Raw genomic sequence first — 20,499 nt, forward strand, 5'->3', positions numbered from 1 at the left:
GGGGGATTAGGATAACTGATCTGCCTCTGCAGTAATTACAGTTGCCACCACTAAGATGGCGTCATTGACCACGCCCCCACCAGCGGGTTGTGTTTCCGGTGTCTGGACTGTTCACTACCGGTTCACGTGGCAAACCTGATGGTCACATGACCGAAAGTGCAATATCCGGAAGTGAAAATTGGTAAATGTCAACATACATGAAGGAGGTCTGATTACCATCCGCTGTGGGAGAGACTGAGGGATCAGCTGGGAGGAGGGAGGACTAAACCAGGAACAGGCTAAGGGCAAGGGGAAAAGGTGAGCAACAGGCATGGGGGGGAACAATGGCTGGGGCATAGACAATGCACTACAACCACACCAGGGTGATGGGACCAGGGGCAGTGAGAAGGCAGGGTGATGGGACCAGGGGCAGTGAGAAGGCAGGGTGATGGGACCAGGGGCAGGGAGAAGGCAGGGTGATGGGACCAGGGGCAGGGAGAAGGCAGGGTGATGGGACCAGGGGCAGTGAGAAGGCAGGGTGATGGGACCAGGGGCAGGAAGAAGGCAGGGTGATGGGACCAGGGGCAGTGAGAAGGCAGGGTGATGGGACCAGGGGTAGGAAGAAGGCAGGGTGATGGGACCAGGGGCAGGGAGAAGGCAGGGTGATGGGACCAGGGGCAGGGAGAAGGCAGGGTGATGGGACCAGGGGCAGTGAGAAGGCAGGGTGATGGGACCAGGGGCAGTGAGAAGGCAGGGTGATGGGACCAGGGGCAGTGAGAAGGCAGGGTGATGGGACCAGGGGCAGTGAGAAGGCAGGGTGATGGGACCAGGGGCAGTGAGAAGGCAGGGTGATGGGACCAGGGGCAGTGAGAAGGCAGGGTGATGGGACCAGGGGCAGGAAGAAGGCAGGGTGATGGGACCAGGGGCAGGAAGAAGGCAGGGTGATGGGACCAGGGGTAGGAAGAAGGCAGGGTGATGGGATCAGGGGCAGGGAGAAGGCAGGGTGATGGGACCAGGGGTAGGAAGAAGGCAGGGTGATGGGACCAGGGGCAGGAAGAAGGCAGGGTGATGGGACCAGGGGCAGGGAGAAGGCAGGGTGATGGGATCAGGGGCAGGGAGAAGGCAGGGTGATGGGACCAGGGGTAGGAAGAAGGCAGGGTGATGGGACCAGGGGCAGGAAGAAGGCAGGGTGATGGGACCAGGGGTAGGACGAAGGCAGGGTGATGGGACCAGTGGTAGGGAGAAGGCAGGGTGATGGGACCAGGGGTAGGAAGAAGGCAGGGTGATGGGATCTGGGCAGGGAGAAGGCAGGGTGATGGGACCAGGGGTAGGAAGAAGGCAGGGTGATGGGACCAGGGGTAGGAAGAAGGCAGGGTGATGGGACCAGGGGCAGGAAGAAGGCAGGGTGATGGGACCAGGGGCAGGGAGAAGGCAGGGTGATGGGATCAGGGGCAGGGAGAAGGCAGGGTGATGGGACCAGGGGTAGGAAGAAGGCAGGGTGATGGGACCAGGGGTAGGAAGAAGGCAGGGTGATGGGACCAGGGGCAGGAAGAAGGCAGGGTGATGGGACCAGGGGCAGGAAGAAGGCAGGGTGATGGGACCAGGGGTAGGACGAAGGCAGGGTGATGGGACCAGTGGTAGGGAGAAGGCAGGGTGATGGGACCAGGGGTAGGAAGAAGGCAGGGTGATGGGATCTGGGCAGGGAGAAGGCAGGGTGATGGGACCAGGGGTAGGAAGAAGGCAGGGTGATGGGACCAGGGGTAGGAAGAAGGCAGGGTGATGGGACCAGGGGTAGGAAGAAGGCAGGGTGATGGGACCAGGGGTAGGAAGAAGGCAGGGTGATGGGACCAGGGGTAGGAAGAAGGCAGGGTGATGGGACCAGGGGCAGGAAGAAGGCAGGGTGATGGGACCAGGGGTAGGAAGAAGGCAGGGTGATGGGACCAGGGGCAGGAAGAAGGCAGGGTGATGGGACCAGGGGCAGGAAGAAGGCAGGGTGATGGGACCAGGGGTAGGAAGAAGGCAGGGTGATGGGACCAGGGGCAGGGAGAAGGCAGGGTGATGGGATCAGTGGTAGGAACAAGGCAGGGTGATGGGACAAGGGGAATGAAGAAGGCAGAGATAAGATATGATATTTTGATAAGATCAGTTTGTGAATGAAGTATGGGGAGGTGAGGGATTGCTTATGAATTAAATAACACACAAGAAGATTTTGTATAGTAAGTGGCAGGATGTAAAAGAAAGACAAAGTAAATGAAGATGGGGTGGAGGGAAAGTGTGTAAATAGGATGAGGTGGATGACGGTACGCGTAAGAATGGCAGGAGGAGATGAAGCATTTTGAGGACAGTGTTACAAAGCGAGATGAGGTTGTGGGTATTAAAAAGGCTGTGAAATCAATTATTGATTGGATATAGCAAAGTTTGCCTGCTGGGATTTTTAGACTTTTTTTTCTTTCAGGGATAAATCATGGCCTCCTCGAGTGCAGTCTTATCTATTAATGGAAATAACCATCAAAATTTAAACCTGAACGTGAAAGGTAAGTAGATTGTAAGATTGTAACAGTCATTGGCCCACTCTGTGCTCAGACCAACATGTTTTCAAACAAACACAATACAATGGTTTTAAATTCTTCAACGAAGCGGTACAGCATTAGGAGAGAGGAAGGCAGCTAAACAATGATGACCATCGCTCACCTTTCTGTTTGCTTTTGTAACTGAATTGACAATGAAGGCTACTCGCTTGTGTGCTTCCATTATCCTCAGTCCATCTCTTTGATCTGTTTCAATACGCCAGCACCTTGAAAGTCTAATGAAAGAAATGACATCTATAAAGTGTAGTCTCACTACTTTTCATACACAGTTCTACACTATGTTGTTTTGCATTCTGTTTCTTCTTTATTGTTATACATAAAGTGTAGTTTGTCAGCTTTAGTATGGGATGCTTATATCATAAACTGGGGTAAAGGTGAGTCTACTGCTGCTACTGTCTGTCAGTGTGAGGTGAGAAGGAGGTTTGTGAACATTAGCATCCTCAATAAACACTGCACTGGCAAACCCAGCATTCTCAGACCCCTGAAAGACCTCTGTAGGGGATGACCAAGGAATGCTTGACATTTTGTGTGAATACCAACCTTCAGACTGTCCAGGATGTAGGGGCAGGAATGTCAAAGAATGCCATGACATCATTTCAGAGTGTTCAACACAAGACTAAAACAGTGGGAAGTTTCAAGAGCAGGACGAGTATGTTACAATCTGCAGATGAGCGCTTATATCTGGTGAATTCTGAAACAAACTATTGAAAGATAGAACCAAGATTTATCCTCATTAGACTGATGGAAGAAGGAAAGTGGGGGAATGAGAGGAACTGCACATGATCCCAAGCAGACCTCATCACGTATGATTTGTAGCTGAGATAGTGCTATGGGCTCGGCATGTATGACTTCACTAGAACTGGCTCACTTGGTATTATTGATGTGGTAGCAGCGGCTGGATATTTTCCAAAGTGTACATTTTATTTGTAGGTTCTTCATGATAACATTAAACCTACTGACAGGTGAACGGAGTAACATTGATTATATTGTTAAAATGGCTCCTGTCAAGGGGTGGGATATATATAAGGCTAGCCTGTCTTCTCCGATCACACAGAAGAGCTACTAAGCTCAAATTGCTGAAAAACGTAATGCTGGTCATGATAGAAAGGTGTCAGACAGTGAATCGCAGTTTGCTGTGTAAGGGTCGGCATAGCTGCACATCGGACAGAGTGCTTATGATGACCCCTGTCCACCACCGAAAGCACCTTCAATGTGGACGTGAGCGTTAGAACTGGACCATGGAGCAATGAAAGAAGGTTGCCTGGTCTGATGAATCATGTTTTCTTTTCGATCGGATGGATGACCGGGTGTGTGATGTCATGTACCTGGGGAAAAGATGGCAACCGGATGCACTATGGGAAGAAGGCAGACCGGCGGAGGCATAGTTATGCTCTGGGCAGTGTTCTTCTGGGAAACTTTGGGTTCTAGCATTCTTGTGGATTTTACATGTACCTCCTGTCTAGAGACCACATACACCTCTTCATAGCAATGGTGTTTTTCTGATGGCAGCAGGATAATGCACTCTGCCACACTGCAAAAATTGTTCAGGAATGGTTAGGAGAATGACAAAAAGTTCAAAGTGTTGCCTTAGCCTTCAAATCCCCCAGATCTCAGTCTGATTGAACATCTGTGGGATGTGCTGGAACAATATATCCAATCCATGGAGGCCCCACCTCACACCTTGCAGAACTTAAAGGATCTGCTACTAAATGTCTAGGTACCAGATACCACAGGACATGTTCAGAGGTCTTATGGAGTGCATGCCTCAACGCATCAGAGCTGTTTTGGCAGCATGACGGGACCTGCACAGTATTAGACAGGTGGTTTTAATGTTGTGGCCAATTGGTGTTGTATGTTCATCTTCTTGCTTTTAGGGGTGTTGTATATAAGGGCTGAGCAATTTGCAGTTTATAGATAGAAAATATTTAATTTTAAAGATGATGGTTTGCACTGAATTGAAATTTGCTTTTTTTCCCAAATCTTGAGTTTGGCGCGAAAACAGCATCACTGGGGACACTGCCCACATATTTCTGAAGTGCTCTCACTCGTTATACACAATATGACCATAATGTATGAATTTATTGAGTGGCATTGACCTTATCAGGCTATTGAAGGATAATTAAGGAGTCTAAACTATGGAAAATATTCTCTCGGATATTTATGATATATCTAGTTGGCTGTTTCATTTAATAAACACTCGCATAGTCTATGGGGTGAGCAGTTATCAACAATTTAATAAATTTTTAAGCTGTTTAAACCAGGAACTTCTCGTACTCTCCAGTAATGTTTGAAGGACTCATTGCATGTAACCATCTCTCTCTGAGTGACACGGGGGGGTAATTATTCCACTGCAACACTCACAGCCTGTATAAAGCTCAGCAGAGACATAGTGAGAATCGCTGACACAGCCTGTATCAAGGTTAATTCATTCTTAAGTCATTTTAATGATGTTAGGAATAATTACATTGTCTTTCCTTTCCTTTTATTTTCATGCCTTTTATGACTCATTGGTCAATTTCATGCTTAATATGTTTCCTTCATTGGATTTATTTTTTCCTACTTTCCATTCTCTCCGCAGCGGTCTCTGCCAAGCTTCGTGGTCGTCCATCTCGTATCAGCGGCTTCCTTGAGGTGTCGGTCGATGGACTACCTGGTGAGACTAAGAAAACTGGGAAAAAGACAGGGGACTCTGATCTCCGGTTTAACGAGACACTCAGCCTGTAAGTCACTTTTCATGGATCATAGTGAAAGAGAGCTGTGTCTGTATGTGCCGTGTGTCTATAAGCCATGTGTCTACTCCATAGCCAAACAACAAACCTGGGGGTAACATATTGCTGCCAAAACGTTTGTTTTTTATGGTTCCTGGAAGGGTGGGCTTCCTCTGTAGAAGGATGAAGAAGTGAAATTTAACTGCAAAGGATTTGGAAAAAAATTATAATAAAAAATAATATAGGGATATGTATAAAGAGCAATCTGTGGCAAGGTTGTAACTATAGAGCAATCAGCAGGAACATTCCATTGGTTTCCATGGTGATTGTATCAGCTGTAGAGCAATCAGTAGGAACATTCTGTTGGTTTCCATGGTGATTGTATCACCTGTAGAGCAATCAGCAGGAACATTCCTTGGGTTTCCATAGTGATAGTTTTAGCTGTAAAGCAATCCGTTTGTTTCTATAGTGATGGCTCTTTAAAAACAACAACCTATGACTCCCAACATCAAAATGTGTACTGATTTGTCTCCTTTGATTAAATCAATGTGCCAGTATAACACGTTGATATGCACATGCATGTTTTGTACATACAGTGCACTAATATTGGCACTCTTAGTAAATATGAGATAGGTAGGCTATAAAAAAATTGTCTTTATTGTTTAAAGGGACACTCCAGGCACCCAGACCACTTCTGCCCATTGGAGTGGTCTGGGTGCCAACTCCCACTACCCTTAACCCTGCAAGTGTAACTATTTCAGTTTTCATAAACTGCAATATTTACATTGCAGGGTTAAATCCTCCTCTATTGGCTTTCTACTAGGCAGCCACTAGAGGGACTTCTGTGTTCATAGAACACGAAAAGTCTTTTAAAACGACGCTGGACGTCCTCAAGCTTTGGGAGGACCTCCAGCGTCGACGAAATCCCCATAGGAAAGCATTGAAAGCATTATTCAATGCTTTCCCAAGGGGAGGTCTAATGCGCGTGCGGAGCCTGACCCAGCGCCGATGACATCGGCGCTGGACTCCGGAAAGTCACTGAACGGGTTAACCCCTTCAGCAACTTGGGATGGGAGGGAGAGGGGCACTAGAGGGTCCTGCAGTGCCAGGAAAACTAATATGTTTTCCTGGCACTGTAGAATCCCTTTAACCTTTTGATATATTGTTAAAAAAAAATACGCAAAAATACTCTGCTCTCATGGATATCAAACAATTACAAACGCAAACCAGGTTTATAAAAAAAATAATAGAAAAAAAAAACCTCTTTGTGAAATATATGTGTGGCACAGTTATTGACACCCCTATGAATTCATACGATAAACATATATTTGAAGTATATTCCCATTGATATTTTTTTTTTTTTAGTAAACCTGGGGGAACTAGGAACAGGAAAGTGTTCAACCATTACTTCCTGTTTCACAGGGGTATAAGTATGGGGTAACAAAGCCTAAATTCCCGAAGTCATTCATTACAACGGGCACGTTCAAGGAATATATCTGTGCTGTGTGGCAAAAGGTTGTTGAGCTTCACAGAATGGGGAGTGACTATAAGAAAATGGCAAAAGCATTAAAATGCCCATTTCCACCTGTGTCTCATCGCACTGTGAAGAGGATGGTTTGAGAGGCCAAAAATATCCAAGAATCACAGCTGGTGAATTGCAGAAGTTAGTTGCGTCTTGGTATCACCTAAGGGTATTGATAAAAAAGTCTCTACTCTCATCCAAAAAAAACCTCAAGTGTCTTCAGTTTGCCAGACAGTACTGAATATTCAAATGAGATCAAGTTCTATGGCCAGATGAAACCAAAACCGAGCATGTTGGCAATAAACACCAAAAGTGGCTTCGGCACACACAGAGATGATAGCCATATGGCTCTTTAATGTTTTGGGGCTGTTTTTCTGCTAGAGGACCTGGACGTTTTGTTAGGATACATGGCATCGTGGACTCTATCAAATATCAACAGATATTACATGAACACCTGGCTGCCTGAGTCAGATAGTTTAAAATGGGCCTTGATTGGAGGTTCCAGGAGGACAGTGATCCAATACATAAATCTAAATCAACACACAATGGTTTACTGATCACGAAATCTAGGTTCTGCCATGGCCACCCCAGTCCCCTGGCTTAAATCTAAGAAAAATGGGGTGAACTAAAGAGTCCATCAGTGTCCACCTCACAATTTGAAGGATCTGGAGCAATTCTGTATGGAGGAATGGTCTCCGATCCCTTGTCGTGTATTCTCCAACATCACCAGGCTTTGTAGGAGAAGACTCAGAGCTGTTATCTTGGCATAGGGAGTTGGCTCAAAGTATTGACTAAAACAGTGCCAGTAATTGTGCCACACATATAGTTAAAGGAACACTATAGTGTCAGGAATGCAAACATATATTCCTGACGCTATAGTTCTAAATGCACCGTTTAGGTCCGCAGCCAACCTGTCAGCAAAGTAAAAGTGATATACTTGCCTTTATTTCCAGTGCCACGCAGGTCTCCTCGTGGCTGGCCCCACATCAGCTCCACCTCCTTGGCTGAGATCATAAAATTTGACGATCTCCGCCAATCCAGTGCTTTCTTGTAGGAAAGCATTTGGAGGTTTTTGCACATGGTGGTTGTAAAACACCACACTGCGCCACTCAGCATCTCCTCATAGAGATGCATTAAATCAATGTATCTTTATGAGGAGTGTTCAGCGCCTCCATGGATAACTGATCTAGGCAGCACCTCTAGTGGCCATCTGAGAGACTGCCACTTGAGGTGTTCCTAGGCTGCTTTTTTTGAAAGCAGTGTTTGCATTAAAAAGCCTGAAGGTAATGATTATACTCACCAGAACAAATACATTAAGCTGTAGTTGTGGTGACCATAGTGTCCCTTTAATAAAGTTTTATTTATTTTATAAACCTGTGTTGTGTTTTAAATTGTTTGATATCCATGAGAGCAGATTATTTTGTGTATTTAAAAAAAAAAAGGTTTTAAATAAAAAAGAGAATTTTTCACAGCGTTGTTTGCTCATATTTACCAAGGGTGCCAATATCGGTGGAGGGCACTGTGCATGCCAATTACTCTGACCACTATCTAAAAGCAGATGTGGGGTGAGGTAGACATTGACAGCATCACCAATCAAGATCACTGCTTGCACAGTCATTCTTTCAGGGTTCGTCCCTTGGAGATGTCCACAGGAATACTTATTGGATAAATATATTTCACTTTGTATAAAAAGCTACTAAGGGTCCTACACGTTTCATCTAATTGCCTTGGAATTCCTCATGGACCGGTAGTAGTAAAAAACATTAAACAATAAATAAATGCCACAAACAAACGTGTGTGTATATGTGTATATATATATATATATATATATATTTTATATGCGTTGCCATTTCATCAGTGGCTACAAGTATTGTGTGAAACGTGTTGGTGATGGGATATTCTGGTTGTCAGAGAAAGCTGATTACACGCTGTGTTTGGTCAGTCTCTCCTATGTCTAACACCCATACTCTTGTCTCCCTAGGAAAGTGTCTTCCAAAAGTTTGTTGGAGATCAGACTGTGGAAATGTCACAATCAGGATAATGAACTCCTGGGGACAGCATGTGTCAATCTGCAGAATGCCTTAAGCAAGAAAGACGACCAAAGTAAGGATGGGGTGACACTTGGGCTTTTCTTGAGAATGGCAAGAAATAGGTTAAAGGGACACTATAGTCACCAAAACAACTTTAGATGAATGGAGCAGTTTTTGTGTATAGCTCATGTCCCTGCAGTCTCACTGCTCAATTCTCTGCCATGTAGGAGTTAAACTGCTTTGTTTATGCAGCCATAGGCACACCTCCCCTGGCTGTGACTTAAACAGTCTTCCTAAACACTTCCTCTAAAGAATTATCTATTGTGTACACTTCCTTTACTGCACATTCTCTTTAATTTAGAATGTCTTATCTTCTGCTCTGTTAATAGCTTGCTATACCCTGCAGGAGTCTCCTGTGTGTGATTAAAGTTCAATTTGCAGAGCAGGAGATAAAAACTTCTAAAACAGGTTAACATCTGATTGACAACTAAACATTTTATTTTCATACGGGCTGTGTCAGTCACAGCCAAGGGAGGTGTGGATAGGGCTGCATTAACAGAAACAAAAATGATTTAACTCCTCAATGAGCAGAAAATGAGCTGTGAGACAGCAGGAGCATGATCTGTACACCAAAACTGCTTAATTAACATAAAGTTGTTTTGGTGATTACAGTGTCCCTTTAACAGTGAAGCATTGTGGGAGTTGTGAATATATTGCAAAAACCTTCCTTAATCTGAACTTCTCTATCACATGAATTATAGATGACGGGTTTGTTAAAGTATTTTGGAGCAATTATTTGTAAAATAAATTATTATATATATAACACTGCACCCCTAAATTTTGGTAAATGAGAGCAGCAAGGAGCCATATGTTTTATTTACCCCCAAAAAACAACAGAAACCGTAGAGCAGTAATGAGGTAGGCAGAGTGCTTCCATCTGCTGGTAAATGTAATAATGTATACAGTTGTGTAAACGGGGATCTAAATGATTTCTGTGATCCCCTCCCGATTGTGTAAAGCAAGATGGCTGCTGGTCAATAACTGTAAACCTACAAAATATTGCAATTATTTATTAGGGCATTCAAAGCACCATAACCACTACAGCACAGTACAGTGGTTGTATTGCCAAGAGCCTGTGGTCTTGATTGGTTTTGGCATCTACAGCCCATCCCCTCTGCTGCGCTGTGGCTTAGTCAGATCTGCACTAATTAGCCCAGGCTAATAAAGCACCCCTGCTAAACCATGCTTGGCAGTCTCTGTCTGTTATCTCCTTCCATAGAAGGACAGCACTCGAGGAGGGGCTGAGCTGGACGCGATGGGAGAGCTTCTCTTTTTTTATTTGTTGGTTTGTTCTTTTTTCAAACCAATTAAAAATTGTTTGAAATAGTTTGAAATAAACTGGGGGCCAGAATCCATTTATATATTCAACATAACAACTGACTGGAGCCATCAGTTGTGGTTATGGTGCTTAGAGGGCCCCTTTACAGTAAGCTGTAGTGGTTATGGTGCTCAAAGTGCCCCTTTACAGTGTGCTGTTATGGTGCTCACAGTGCCCCTTTACAGTGTGCTGTAGTGGTGCTCAAAGTGCCCCTTTACAGTGAGCTGTAGGGGTTATGTTGCTTAGAGCATCCCTTTACAGTGAGCTGTAGTGGTTATGGTGCTTAGAGCATCCCTTTACAGTGAGCTGTAGTGGTTATGGTGCTTAGACCATCCCTTTAAAGTGTCCTGTAGTAGTTATGGTGCTTAGAGGGCTCCTATACAATGAGCTGTAGTGGTTATGGTACTTAGAGCGTCCCTTTACAGTGTGCTGTAGTGGTGATGGTGCTTGGAACGCCCCTTTATAGTGTGCTGTAGTGGTGATGGTGCTTAGAGCACCCCTTCATAGGGAGCTGTAGTGGTGATGGTGCTTAGAGGGCCCCTTTACAGTGAGCTGTAGTGGCTATGGTGCTTGAAACGCCCCTTTACAGTGTACTGTAGTGGTTATGGTGCTTAGAGCACCCCTTTATAGTGAGCTGTAGTGGGTATGGTGCTCAGAGGGCCGCTTTACAGTGAGCTGTAGGGGTTATGGTGCTTGAAACGCCCCTTTACAGTGAGCTGTAGTGGTTATGGTGCTTGAAACGCCCCTTTACAGTGAGCTGTAGTGGTTATGGTGCTTGAAACGCCCCTTTACAGTGAGCTGTAGTGGTTATGTTGCTTAGAGCATCCCTTTACAGTGAGCTGTAGTGGTTATGGTGCTTAGAGCATCCCTTTACAGTGAGCTGTAGTGGTTATGGTGCTTAGACCATCCCTTTAAAGTGTGCTGTAGTAGTTATGGTGCTTAGAGGGCTCCTATACAATGAGCTGTAGTGGTTATGGTACTTAGAGCGTCCCTTTACAGTGTGCTGTAGTGGTGATGGTGCTTGGAACGCCCCTTTACAGTGTGCTGTAGTGGTTATGGTGCTTAGAGCACCCCTTCATAGGGAGCTGTAGTGGTGATGGTGCTTAGAGGGCTCCTATACAATGAGCTGTAGTGGTTATGGTACTTAGAGCGTCCCTTTACAGTGTGCTGTAGTGGTGATGGTGCTTGGAACGCCCCTTTATAGTGTGCTGTAGTGGTTATGGTGCTTAGAGCACCCCTTCATAGGGAGCTGTAGTGGTGATGGTGCTTAGAGGGCCCCTTTACAGTGAGCTGTAGTGGCTATGGTGCTTGAAACGCCCCTTTACAGTGTACTGTAGTGGTTATGGTGCTTAGAGCACCCCTTTATAGTGAGCTGTAGTGGGTATGGTGCTCAGAGGGCCGCTTTACAGTGAGCTGTAGGGGTTATGGTGCTTGGAATGCCCCTTTACAGTGAGCTGTAGTGGTTATGGTGCCTAGAGCACCCCTTTACAGTGAACTGTAGTGGTTATGGTGCTCAGAGGGCCCCTTTACAGTGTGCTGCAGTGGTTATGGTGCTTAGATCACCCCTTTACAACGATCTCTAGTAGTTATGGTGTTTAGGATGTCCCTTTATATTGAGTTGTAGTAGTTTTGGTGTTTAGAGGGTCCCTTTACAGTGAGCTGTTGTAGTTGTTGTGGTGTTTACAGGGCTGGGATAAGGCGTAGTTGTTGTGGTGCTTACAGGGCTGGGATTCGTGAAAAGCAAGTCATCCTTGTATGATCAGGGCCAGTAAAACCTTGTTAATGCCTTCTGGCACTGAAGGGGTTAGGAGTGGAGGTGTCTGAGACAGGACACTTATTAAGGCGTAGATGCAGACAGTGTGGACCTGTGAACACATACAATAACAGGTTTACACACACACAGTACTGCTTGTTCTGTATGAAATGCTCCTTTGTAGTGCCCTGCCACACACTAGACGTGCACAATGATGGCTTGTGTTAGCCTCCTCCAGGTAGCCTGAGGTCACTGCACTGAGTCACCCAGGGGTTCATGATGCTCTCAGAATCTTGTCATATTCCTGTCCGTGGTACACAGGCCACTGAGAGCCAGCACGTGGTCGGCCCCTCGCCACGCGTTTCCAGGCTACTCTTTAATGTGTTGCTGGTGGATCTATGTCCTCCTGTGATCTTCTCATCTGTTAAACCTTGGGCGGTGCCAGACATACTCCTTCGTAATTGGGCAAAAGGCACTTTAATTGTGTATTCGTCGTGTCGTGCATCTATACCTTTACCGTTTCAATATACAGTTTAATGTCCAGTGTTATATTAATACATGAAAATGGCTGTTAGGCTGCGGCTTCAGCACAAACAATGCTGCAATGGTTGGGGGTTAATAGAGGACTTCGGGTTGGAAGAACTAGGGGGCACCTGCCTGCAAGCCCATGCTGCAGTGATGCTGTGACCTGCAGTCATTTAGTGCAATGCGATGCAATAATAGTGTGCTTTTACAGGCAACATTGTAATGTTATTATATTATAGTGTCTCTGGAACTGCAATTATTTCTTTATTTGTTTTTTCTTGTGTCTGAAGTGTATGTTAACAATATGAATTCAAAGCAATGTAACTCTGAATACAGTGACAAAACAGGAGGGTGGGGGGCTGGAGGGAGGAGGGGGGTCGTCACCTTCTTTACAGGATCTACACGACAGCTAATACTGAATTTAGGGACATTTTACCTCCTGTAATGTTCTCTATTAGGCTATAAACTGATATTTGATCTTTTCCCTGAGCTGCACAGAAGCCCCCCAAACACAGGGGCTTGTTACCCCACCTTGACCTTTTGGCTTTAAATCAACTCACATAGAGGTCACTATGACTTATCCTTTATTCTGAGATTTAAGGAGTTAACAAAGACCAGCAGAAGGGAGGGTTCCTACCCTAGATATACTCCACCTCTTGCTTTGTCAGCCCCCCCCAAATAAAATTGTAATTGGATTTCATTCATTCGGCAGCATATGCCCCCTCCCTGCTCTAGTAACAGGGAGCCACATTGTAGCCAGAGAGAGTCACTTTGTGTTGGCTCTGTGTTTATTTAACTTCAGGAACAGAGGTGCATGTGTGTGAGAGAGAGGGGGGCGAGAGAGGGGGAGGGGGGCTAATTTTTACCATTTGATACACCTTGTAAAAGCAGCGAGTCTGCACCAGGCCGCCCCACTTCCTCCAAGTCATTAGTGAAATTAGTAGACGGGAGTGCTACGCACAATGAGCCCTGTGTGCGGCTACTGCAGAAAGAGGCATTCACAGCGCTCTGACCCACCTAAGCACAACGCACTGTATGGCCACACGCCTCTCTGGGTACTGATCACCCTGTGTATCCCAGCTTACAGGGCTATTCTCTGATATGTAACTAATGGGAATAATAATACCAGCATTCTGAATGCATTTACACACAAACCTCGCTTTGCCATCTGTACACAGCCCATTGCAAGCCTGCCGGGGTACATCACATCAAACCTTCAGACCTTCCATATCACCCAACGTTTTAATGGTTCTTTAAAGCCTGTCACTTGTGTGTGCTGTGTATACCGCTAACTAGTGTACTGCTCTTTTTGATGACATCCCAACACAGTATGGGCTGTTAATACAAAGAAAGTCTGGGGTACAGTAAAACATTTGGAGCAAACAGCAGGAGTATTCTCTTGGTTTCCATGGTGATTGCTCAATGATTAGAACATTATAGCCCCAGAATTGCTGATTATGCACACCTTGCTGTGTACACGAAACATTGTGCTTTTTTCCTGTGCATGTGTGACACTTTGACAAAGACAAGATGCCCTGGTGTAACACACAGCAGTCTAGCAGGGGTGATCAAAAGTCTCGCCATTAACACTCCAGACATGGTGCCAATCATTTCTTTGCCGCCAGCGTCTCTTGCATTTAACATTTACAAAGCGAAGGCAGTCATTTGTAGTACACATCTGTGTTTCAGAATAACATGTAATATACTGGAAAATACAATGTCAATTATTTGTTCATTTGAAAACATTTGAACACTTCTGATTATGATCTTCAGGACAGTTTCACATTCCTGCTTTGGGTAGCGCTGTCATCTGCTAAATGTGTGGCTTACAATGTCTGCTGTAGGAAACATATAGACTGCAAATCAACCAACCGATACACATGGTGAATACACAGCACATACAGTGTGGCGAAATATGCCTTCTTGAAATGTACCTGAATTTGACCAATTTACCAATTTTGGCCTAAAACATGGCTCCATGTGTGCCGTGCTGAGTGAATGCAAACACGATCACTCCTAATTACCCACCCAGGTCAGAACCCACCCCGACGCATGGAATTTAGAACATGCAATGTGATAGTCTGTGTTCCAGACGCAGCCTGGGGCCGTGTGACTAAATGGAGCAATACATACAGGTCCTAATAGGACCACACTCCATTCTTTATGGAACTCTGTGTCTCTGCTCTACATCTGGATCTGAGATCTGGGAAAGCTGACCTGTGAGCAGGGGAAACACGTCTTGTTGTTCTTAATCCTCACAAACATTTTATGCATCGACCGAAATGTGACCGGCTCAGTTACTGTGGTTTATGTGTAAATGTGTTTCTGTCATTATAGTAATTAATGTTAATTACTATATATATATATTAATGTTAATTACTGATATATTAAACGAGAAACTAGAAAAGTGATGTAAAGTGACCATTGTAAGAAGTCTGATACCTCTGTGACAGCCAGGTATGTTAAACGTACTACAAGCTGTACAACACGTAGGTCACCATCGAAGCCACTCCAGATTAGGACACTGCCAGACAAGTGTAATCAAACTTCTGCCGGTTACTGTATGTACACGATGTACACACCACTCATTAAAGCTATATGTAAATGTTACATGCATGCATGTGCTCTGAACCCTGGGCTTGATAATGACTTGGTAGCCAAGAGCCGGGAGATCATCTTAACAAAGTTCCAGACTCGAGGCACATTGTACAGAGATATTAGCAGAGCAGTGTTAGTGTCCTAGGGATGAGAGATAAGCCCAAGAAGGATGCAGTGTATATGCATGTAGGACATGTCTAAGGAGGGCCTATTTGGAATCAGAGGGTTTAGGGGGCTCCCAGCTGGTCTGTTGCAAAAACTCAGAAATCTGGTAACAATATGGCAAGTCTGTAACATTTCTGATTATATCTTCCAGTGAATAGCATTCCACTGCGGCTCAACTTGCAGACAGCGCACCGAGGTAGCGTGGTGTCCGGAGGAGAACTGACCATTCTCCTGAGCGAGCCTTGTGTCGATGTAGGAAGTGCTCCAGAGTTCCCTGAAAGTGAGTAAATTGTATATCCACCCTGGTTCATTTATCATCTCTTCACATTGTGTTAGACTTCATGCTGCCGTATATAATATACAGGATTCTAAGACTGGGACCATTGGCTCAGGCAATCCCTCTTTAACTCTAATATTAAGTCAGTGACCCATTCTTCACTTGTTATAAAATATATCCCCTTAAGGACAAAAATTTAGAAGTAAATGGCCAGAATGCCGGAACGTCTCCGTCATGTGTTCTTAAGGGGATAATACTAAATTACATTCTGCTAAACCTCTTCAGTAGACATGCCTGGTGCCAGAAGGGACTGGCAGAGGTACTGCAGCGATCTGATTACTGTGGGCAGTGTCCTGGGTTTGATGAATAGGATTTGCTGCTTACAAACCGTTGTGGACCCACTGAAGTAAAGCTCAGGAAGTGGTTTGGGGTCCCAACACATAGTGAGAACTAGGGGGATAGATATGCAAATGTACAAATACATTGACTGGGTAATAAGCATTAGGACAGGAAGCCGTTGGTTTTGTTTATGGAATAAATACTTTATATAAATATTTAATTGTTGGGAAAAGTCAGATTTCGTTTTATTGAACAGGTTTTTTTTTTTTTAATTGTACCTTGTGTAACACGCGTACCTGTAGTTAAAGAGGAACTAACTGTCACAACTCTGGCATTTCATTTACACCACTAAATAAGACACTGTAAATCACCTATAGCTTGGGTTAACCTTTGTTTCATGAGATGCCCAGTTTTCTTTTCAGTCTCTATTAAAGATTTAGGAAATTACATATCCCAATCCAGATCAGTCCTGGCACAGCCAGGGCACACAAGGCATATAAAGAGGAGAAACATTGTTTCATTTCTTCCACAACTGTCAGATGTAAAGGGCGGAGCTTATAACAATGACTGACAGGGAGCTAAGGTGGAGGCAACTCTCTCTATACTGACTGCCAGGTGTAAAGGGCGGAACTTATAACAATGATTGACAGGGAGCTAAGATGGAGGCGGCTCTCTCTATACTGACTGCCAGGTGTAAAGGGCGGAGCTTATAACAATGACTGACAGGGAGCTAAGATGGAGGCGGCTCTCTCTATACTGACTGCCAGGTATAAAGGGCGGAGCTTATAACAATGACTGACAGGGGGCTAAGGTGGAGGCAACTCTCTCTATACTGACTGCCAGGTGTAAAGGGCGGAACTTATAACAATGATTGACAGGGAGCTAAGATGGAGGTGGCTCTCTCTATACTGACTGCCAGGTGTAAAGGGCGGAGCTTATAACAATGATTGACAGGGAGCTAAGATGGAGGTGGCTCTCTCTATACTGACTGCCAGGTGTAAAGGGCAGAGCTTATAACAATGACTGACAGGGAGCTAAGATGGAGGCGGCTCTCTCTATACTGACTGCCAGGTGTAAAGGGCGGAGCTTATAACAATGATTGACAGGGAGCTAAGATGGAGGTGGCTCTCTCTATACTGACTGCCAGGTGTAAAGGGCGGAGCTTATAACAATGATTGACAGGGAGCTAAGATGGAGGCGGCTCTCTCTATACTGACTGCCAGGTGTAAAGGGCGGAGCTTATAACAATGATTGACAGGGAGCTAAGATGGAGGTGGCTCTATCTATACTGACTGCCAGGTGTAAAGGGCGGAGCTTATAACAATGATTGACAGGGAGCTAAGATGGAGGTAGCTCTCTCTATACTGACTGCCAGGTGTAAAGGGCGGCGCTTATAACAATGACTGACAGGGAGCTAAGATGGAGGTGGCTCTATCTATACTGACTGCCAGGTGTAAAGGGCGGAGCTTATAACAATGATTGACAGGGAGCTAAGATGGAGGTGGCTCTCTCTATACTGAATGCCAGGTGTAAAGGGCAGAGCTTATAACAATGACTGACAGGGAGCTAAGATGGGGGTGGCTCTCTCTATACTGACTGCCAGGTATAAAGGGCAGAGCTTATAACAATGACTGACAGGGAGCTAAGATGGAGGTGGCTCTCTCTATACTGACTGCCAGGTATAAAGGGCGGAGCTTATAACAATGATTGACAGGGAGCTAAGATGGAGGTGGCTCTCTCTATACTGACTGCCAGGAGTAAAGGGCGGAGCTTATAACAATGATTGACAGGGAGCTAAGATGGAGGTGGCTCTCTCTATACTGAATGCCAGGTGTAAAGGGCAGAGCTTATAACAATGATTGACAGGGAGCTAAGATGGAGCCGGCTCTCTCTATACTGACTGCCAGGTGTAAAGAGCGGAGCTTATAACAATGATTGACAGGGAGCTAAGATGGAGGTGGCTCTCTCTATACTGAATGCCAGGTGTAAAGGGCAGAGCTTATAACAATGACTGACAGGGAGCTAAGATGGAGGTGGCTCTCTCTATACTGAATGCCAGGTGTAAAGGGCGGAGCTTATAACAATGACTGACAGGGAGCTAAGATGGAGGTGGCTCTCTCTATACTGACTGCCAGGTGTAAAGGGCAGGGCTTATAACAATGATTGACAGGGAGCTAAGATGGAGGTGGCTCTCTCTATACTGACTGCCAGGTGTAAAGGGCGGAGCTTATAACAATGATTGACAGGGAGCTAAGATGGAGGTGGCTCTATCTATACTGACTGCCAGGTGTAAAGGGCGGAGCTTATAACAATGATTGACAGGGAGCTAAGATGGAGGTGGCTCTCTCTATACTGAATGCCAGGTGTAAAGGGCAGAGCTTATAACAATGACTGACAGGGAGCTAAGATGGAGGTGGCTCTCTCTATACTGACTGCCAGGTATAAAGGGCAGAGCTTATAACAATGACTGACAGGGAGCTAAGATGGAGGTGGCTCTCTCTATACTGACTGCCAGGTATAAAGGGCGGAGCTTATAACAATGATTGACAGGGAGCTAAGATGGAGGTGGCTCTCTCTATACTGACTGCCAGGAGTAAAGGGCGGAGCTTATAACAATGATTGACAGGGAGCTAAGATGGAGGTGGCTCTCTCTATACTGAATGCCAGGTGTAAAGGGCAGAGCTTATAACAATGATTGACAGGGAGCTAAGATGGAGCCGGCTCTCTCTATACTGACTGCCAGGTGTAAAGAGCGGAGCTTATAACAATGATTGACAGGGAGCTAAGATGGAGGTGGCTCTCTCTATACTGAATGCCAGGTGTAAAGGGCGGAGCTTATAACAATGACTGACAGGGAGCTAAGATGGAGGTGGCTCTCTCTATACTGACTGCCAGGTGTAAAGGGCAGAGCTTATAACAATGATTGACAGGGAGCTAAGATGGAGGTGACTCTCTCTATGCTGACTGCCAGGTGTAAAGGGCGGAGCTTATAACAATGACTGACAGGGAGCTAAGATGGAGGCGGCTCTCTCTATACTGACTGCCAGGTGTAAAGGGCGGAGCTTATAACAATGATTGACAGGGAGCTAAGATGGAGGTGGCTCTCTCTATACTGACTGCCAGGTGTAAAGGGCGGAGCTTATAACAATGATTGACAGGGAGCTAAGATGGAGGTAGCTCTCTCTATACTGACTGCCAGGTGTAAAGGGCGGAGCTTATAACAATGATTGACAGGGAGCTAAGATGGAGGTGGCTCTCTCTATACTGACTGCCAGGTGTAAAGGGCGGAGCTTATAACAATGATTGACAGGGAGCTAAGATGGAGGTAGCTCTCTCTATACTGACTGCCAGGTGTAAAGGGCGGAGCTTATAACAATGATTGACAGGGAGCTAAGATGGAGGTGGCTCTCTCTATACTGACTGCCAGGTGTAAAGGGCGGAGCTTATAACAATGATTGACAGGTAGCTAAGATGGAGGTGGCTCTGTCTATACTGACTGCCAGGTGTAATGGGTGGAGCTTATAACAATGATTGACAGGGAGCTAAGATGGCGGTGGCTCTCTCTATACTGACTGCCAGGTGTAAAGGGCGGAGCTTATAACAATGATTGACAGGGAGCTAAGATGGAGGTGGCTCTCTCTATACTGACTGCCAGGTGTAAAGGGCGGAGCTTATAACAATGACTGACAGGGAGCTAAGATGGAGGTGGCTCTGTCTATACTGACTGCCAGGTGTAAAGGGCGGAGCTTATAACAATGACTGACAGGGAGCTAAGATGGAGGCGGCTCTCTCTATACTGACTGCCAGGTGTAATGGGCGGAGCTTATAACAATGACTGACAGGGGGCTAAGGTGAAAGTGCCCAGTTGAAGGATAAAAACCTGGGGATTTTTACACTTCATATAATTTTGCAAATTTTGCAAATACATATTTTTCAAACATAGGAAAGAAGTAAAAATAATATTAAAAATCCTTGGAAGTGAGAGATCCCTTTTAAAAATAGTTTTTGAACATAGACCTACAGTCTGTTTTGGGTATGAATTTTTGACTGTCTGCTTGTACTGTTTCAGCATCTGTCACAGATTCCGAGATGGTATTTGAGAATGGTCACTACGCCCTGGACAAAGCAAGGTTTGTGCTCTCCACTCTGTGTAACCGTCTTTCTATAAATCCTGCTCTAAATGCGCCTCATTCATTATACAAGCAGGTATCGCTCCCCCTGGGGTCAGAGCCACGGAGTCAGAACAGACACCCTCACAATATGATGGCCACATCGCTACATCGTATGCCTCTGCACAGTGGTTGGGCTATACATGTTCACGATGCATTGCCATTGAAGCAGATAGAGAGTGGGGAAGTAGCCATATTCGTTAGGGATTCTGTCCTATGTTGCTCCTGGCATTATACCCTTAAGTCTAGCTGCAAATACCCTTGTGGTACCAGTACCTTCACACCAGCATTAACTTTTAATAGGCTGTCCGTATCTGCCACCATTGCCGTAATGTTTACCTCTGGGCTGGGAACTGTGACAGCAGGAAATCCCCTAGCTCTGCTCCCCTAGAGGTCAGAGGTTAAACGTCCCACGAGAACCAATCTATCGGCACAAAAAGAGATTACTCACCCCTCTGGCATGTAATG

General features: G+C 45.4%; 1 protein-coding gene across 2 annotated transcripts in view; it reads left to right on the forward strand.

The window, feature by feature from the left end:
* Positions 1-104: 104 nt before the first annotated feature.
* Positions 105-20,499, forward strand: part of WWP2 (WW domain containing E3 ubiquitin protein ligase 2) — a 41,324-nt gene continuing 20,929 nt past the window's right edge. Inside the window, exons 1-6 of one of the 2 annotated variants that reach the window (XM_063437963.1) lie at positions 105-181; positions 2,435-2,513; positions 5,146-5,287; positions 8,779-8,900; positions 15,398-15,526; positions 19,932-19,992. In XM_063437963.1, coding sequence (XP_063294033.1) covers positions 2,444-2,513; positions 5,146-5,287; positions 8,779-8,900; positions 15,398-15,526; positions 19,932-19,992 — 524 coding nt within the window. In that variant the 5' untranslated portion in view covers positions 105-181; positions 2,435-2,443. Of the gene's footprint in view, positions 298-2,434; positions 2,514-5,145; positions 5,288-8,778; positions 8,901-15,397; positions 15,527-19,931; positions 19,993-20,499 lie in introns of both variants that reach the window. The other variant, XM_063437962.1, reaches the window with a different exon arrangement.

Source organism: Pelobates fuscus, chromosome 12, assembly GCF_036172605.1.
Source record: "Pelobates fuscus isolate aPelFus1 chromosome 12, aPelFus1.pri, whole genome shotgun sequence".
Classification (NCBI taxonomy): domain Eukaryota; kingdom Metazoa; phylum Chordata; class Amphibia; order Anura; family Pelobatidae; genus Pelobates; species Pelobates fuscus.